General features: G+C 29.0%; 1 protein-coding gene across 1 annotated transcript in view; it reads left to right on the top strand.

Moving 5' to 3' along the window:
- Nucleotides 1-4,386, top strand: part of LOC106688196 (vacuolar protein sorting-associated protein 37B) — a 6,940-nt gene extending 2,554 nt beyond the window's left edge. The window contains exon 2 of the mRNA XM_014432547.2: nt 4,168-4,386. Within this exon, the coding sequence (XP_014288033.1) occupies nt 4,168-4,371 (204 nt within the window). The 3' untranslated portion in view covers nt 4,372-4,386. The remainder of the gene's footprint in view (nt 1-4,167) is intronic.
- Nucleotides 4,387-5,218: the final 832 nt, after the last annotated feature.

Genomic DNA, 5,218 nt, shown 5'->3' with positions numbered 1-5,218 from the left:
AAGAAAAAATAGAAGTCAAGAAATAGTGCTAGAGAATAATGTTCAGAAAGTAAATCATTTGGAAAAATCCCTAACTGTTGTGGGACAATCGATGTTTACATGTAACCTCAAGGCAGGTTTTCATTTTGGAAGAAGTCAATCGTTGTGTGGACAGAGAAGAGAAAGGATGTCTTGAGGATGAGGAGGTCCTCATCAATTTCTGTCCAGCAAGAAGAGGAAGCCATTTTGGACGCAAGGACAGAAGAATAAGAAAAAAGAAGACACCAAGGATCATAAAAAGAAGATCGTGAACTTGGTTAGTTTTGTATGCATAAAATAGATACATGTGTAGAAATAGATTTTAATTCAATTAATTGTAACTATAGTAAATGCCTGTTTCTGATTGTCTAGCAACTACACGCCCTGAGATTAAGAGTCTTTTTGTATTATAAATTTAAATAAAATACTATTATTTATTTAGTATTAAAGTTCTTAATTAGAACCCAAGTTATCTCTTATATTTGAAAGAAGTTATAAAACGATCGAAATTCTTATTTTATTATTAGTAATTTAAAATTATTACAATATATAAAAGAGAGCTGTTGAATCTTTGTCCTCGATAGACTTTGTTATTACTTGACCGATTTACGTGGAGCTTTTATCTATGTGTTCCATTTCGCCGTGGGAAGGTTTAAAGATGATGAAATCATGAGATTTTTGAGTAGAAAAAAGTTTATGAACAGAATTTAGCGTAAGGCTCAGAGTAAAGTTGTTCGGTTAATTTTTTTTTCAGAAAAAAGAAAACCATATTCGTTTTCAGGGTTGTCTCAGAGTACTAAATACCATTTTTGGAAGAATTTAAAAATCATTCATTTTTGACTTTGATTCCATCCGTGATTTTTTTTTTCCTTCGTCAACTATTTTTCACATCGTTAATAACTCCACTCCCTTTTATCCGATTGTCACGTTCATAGAACAGTTGGAAAGCTGAATGTCTGCTCTTATAGCAGAAATAAATAAGAAAGTTAAATTTGATGCTTTTTTGAGGGAAAAATGTGGGTTTCAAATGAGGGGAAAAAATTCTTATGTTTTATTTTATATCTCCGGTTTCTAATTTGTTTAATTATACCCGCTTTGTGCCTTTTGGTGCAGTTTTTGGAGCCCTAAAAAACTGTCAAATTTAGTGTAGATCAGTCGAGGAGTATTGAAGTTATTTCCATTTTTTTTTATTTTTAAAAGGAAATCTAAGGCAGAAAGCGTAAGGCTCAGGTAAGGCAGTAAGGCAGTAGGGCGAAAATTTTGGACTAAAAAAATTGATTTTCGAATTTTTCCGAAAATTCGTATATAAGGGTTTCTCGAGGTGATGGAAACAAATATCAACTTTGTTTCACTCCTAAAAAATCTTTTACAGCACTTTGTATAGTAACTCCGTCTGAATTTTTTCAATATTTTGAAAATTAGGTGAGACAGGAATTGTTTTTCTTTAAAAACTATTTATATTTTAGGTAGTATATACATGAAAAATAGAATTGCCTGAAAGAAGAGAAAAAAAAAATTCAAAGATTAAGAAATCCCCGAAAAAAAATATTTTGAAGAAAATTCAGAGTGTAATATAATAAAATGAATTAGTGGACTTTTTTTAACTCTCAAAAAATATTTTACCAATTAAATATCCCAATGAGTCTCAGATGTTTGGATATAGTACTAATATTGAAGCACAATAAGAGTATTTGTTTCAAAACTATATATGTTACTAAATCTTATTGTTACTTATTATTATCTTTACTTAACCTCTGCAAAGTATGGTGTAGATTCGTTGTGTAATGTTGAAGCTATTAATATTTTTAAAAAAAATTACGATTGCAACTTTATAGCATGTATTGGTTAATTTATGTTACCAAAACATAATAATAAAAGATTCCAGTATGTTTAATTTTAAATAAAAAATATAATGAACTTCAAGAAACTATCGATTATATTCTAAGCCTCGATTATATATATATAACCCTCAAATTCACAGCTTATACTGCTGTTACCAACTGATATGCCATTTATTTCAACGTTTCTTTCATGAGATGCTAAGAATGAATGTCATCGAATATATTGGATCAGTTTATGTCACCAAATCATAATAATAAAGTACATGTGTATGTTTAATTTAACTAAATTCATAAATTTATTGCAAACTATATTGATTAAATCTATATACACCCTCAAATATAGCAATAGCGAAGCATTGTCGGGTCAGCTAGTTTGATAATAGAGTATCATTATCTATTATCAAATATTTAAAATAGGAAAACTAATTGTTACACACTAATTTTGTATAATAATCAGTTGAGTGAAACAAAGTTGTTTCACCCTACTTTGGAGGGCTAAAATCAGGAATAAAAAAACAAAAAAAAAATCTAAAAATATTGTAAACTGGATGGGACTATAAGATGTAAACTATGGTAGGACTAAAATATGTGTATATTTAAAAGAAAATATAAATAAGATGAACAGAATTATGTATAAATAAAAAATAGAGCAATAAATATTAGGCATAAAATTCACAGGTGGAGCAATATCAGATAAAATAAAAGATATAAGTAATGTAAAAACAAATATAGTAAAACTTAAAGACAAAAAGAAATAAGTTTAGAATAAATATATCAAGAGACAAAATGATGGTTGAGGAAAAAAGAAAACAAACAAATTAGGGTACTAACGAAGGAACGTAAGCACCTTATTTAATAATTCTAAAACATATATTGTGGTACTTCTGAAATAGGAATAATACTCCATTTTAAAAAATATAAATATAAAATTACAATAAGGTAATACACTGTTATATTATATCCAAACACCTTCATAACCCCTCATCCCAATCCTCCAGACTTTTCCCCTTATTTTTCAAAGAATTATCTTTAACCCATTTCTTCCTTAAATCTAATGACCATTTTATTGCAAATTTGATTAACGTTATTTGATTGTTGTGATGGATACAACTAAAAATATTGACAAATTTTACCTATTCCTGTTTGACTTAACCTCTTACAAACCATGACCTGTCACTTAAAGAGAGAGGTCCTTATCAAGAGGTTTCATTGTAATGACAAATTAACCATTAAATGGATCCAAAAAAATGAAACCAGTGATAGAATACTGAATAATTATTCGAATCACCTAGAATATTAAATTTATAAGTCATAAAATAACTTGATGAAGCAACAATTAATCTTACAGATAGTGAATTTATAAAGGAAATGTTTACAAAATTATGGAAAAGAATTTTCACCCCAAAAAATCGATAAGTAAACTATGGCACACCAAAATTAATATAGCAAAAACAAAAATAATAATGTGGAAAAGTAACATAAAACAATAGAATCAAATACAAATAGTTATAAAAATGTCTATTACCTTTTCCTACATATGGATTGACCTGTCTGCTATTCTCTAGTTGACTGTACTAGATTTTTGTGCTTTTCCAACAACTAGCAATTATGGAATTTATCTGGTAGGCCACCCAAAAAGTAATTCTGTTTACCAAGAAGGTAGTGAAGTTTTACACAACTTGTGATAAATGCTGAAATATCCCAACCTCACTGTATTTTATCTTTATGGGTTTTGTATTTTTAATTTTCTCATTTTTAACATTACTTTAAAAAAAAATAGTATATATGTGGCTGGTCATGAGTTGTACTGGATTTTCCTGTATTATTTGATCTGAAGTAATATGTACTTATTTGAACTTAATTTTCTTTGGAGACCCCTCATTACTTATATAAATTTAATAACTCACTATGAATAGAAATTTATCACAACTTGAGTCATGGAGTGGCCTAAAAAAACTTTAACTCTCTTCTTCCTGAGAGAGAAAAACCCTCAAATTGCATTGGTGATCATAGTTTTAATAAAAAAAGTAAATTTTTTCCTTCCATGATTTCCAATAATTTTAGGAGTTTTAATGGCTAAAAGTAGACAACTGCTCCAAATTTATTACTGGTAAAAGTAGCTGATCCCATTTGTGAACATTATCGTCATCTTATTCCTGGTAAAGTGTTAAATGTATAGTTATTTAAATAAATTGTTGTGAGATATTTGATTTATTAAAAGTTTTCCTTTCACAGGTGTTAAATAAAAGTGAAATTTTGTTGTTTTTGCCTTTTATCTAACCTGTAATTATATTATATTTTATTTCAGGGAAATGAGAGAGAAACAGAAAAAGAAATGTTATTGGCATCAAATCGCTCATTGGCTGAATATAACCTTTCTATGGAACAAGACCTCATATCACACAAAACTGATGTGAAGAATTGTACTGAACGTGGAGAGGAATGGTATCACAGAGTTTATAAGAAATATGAATCTTTACGTAAGAGGTTTCTCTGTTATATTGTTTCTTGATTTGAGAGTGGATTTATAAAAATCAAAACTTAAAATTTATATAGATCATTATTATAGATCCATAACTCATTGTGGGTCTTTGCTTCTTGAAGCTAACAACAGGGTTTTTGTCGATAGCTGTTAGCACTCAGTTTTTCTAATCAAACATTTCTTGCACCATTATTTTGCATTATAGTTTGATCAACATAGTCTTGTTTGGTTAGCCAATATCTCTATAATCCTCATAGAGGTACTGATAAGAGCTCCTTAGGAGTTGCGTGCATGTTGTTGATTCTTGTAACATGATCTACCCAACAATGTTGGCCTAATTTTGTCACTGTTATGATATATGCACCATTGTTTCGGTTATGTATTATATATGTGTTTATTGCGAGTTAATAATGAAATAAAATGAAAAATAGTTGATTATTCTGGGACTAGCTTCCTTTAGAACAATTACAAGGTTACACAATTTATTGGCCAAAAACAGTGTGGCCCTACTAAATTACAACTTATATTATAATTGTATATCAATAATTTTTGCTGCAGAATAAAAAATAAATAACTAAATACATAAAGGTAGTTATGATATTTGCTAATAATAAATGCTAATGTTCAGTATTTATGTTATCTATACTATTATAATGTTGGCTCAGTTTGGAGAAATAAAAGGTGGTTGAACAAAAGAGTTTTCAATGAGGGAAGGGTTGATACATGACGAATAGTAGAGGGAATGGAGTTCTTGTGAAAGGCAACTCGTGTAAAAAAGGATTTGTCAAATGGAGCAGTTCAGTGAGATGGAGGATAGATATCAGTTAAATGGGATCTGGTTGTACGAGATTGGACTGAAACTTTGAAATGCAGGTTT

Source organism: Halyomorpha halys, unplaced genomic scaffold (genome assembly GCF_000696795.3).
Source record: "Halyomorpha halys isolate HHAL.00 unplaced genomic scaffold, Hhal_1.1 Scaffold1075.1, whole genome shotgun sequence".
Lineage (NCBI taxonomy): Eukaryota > Metazoa > Arthropoda > Insecta > Hemiptera > Pentatomidae > Halyomorpha > Halyomorpha halys.
The sequence above is the reverse complement of the archived record's forward strand: the minus strand, read 5'-3'. Positions and strand labels throughout refer to the sequence as shown.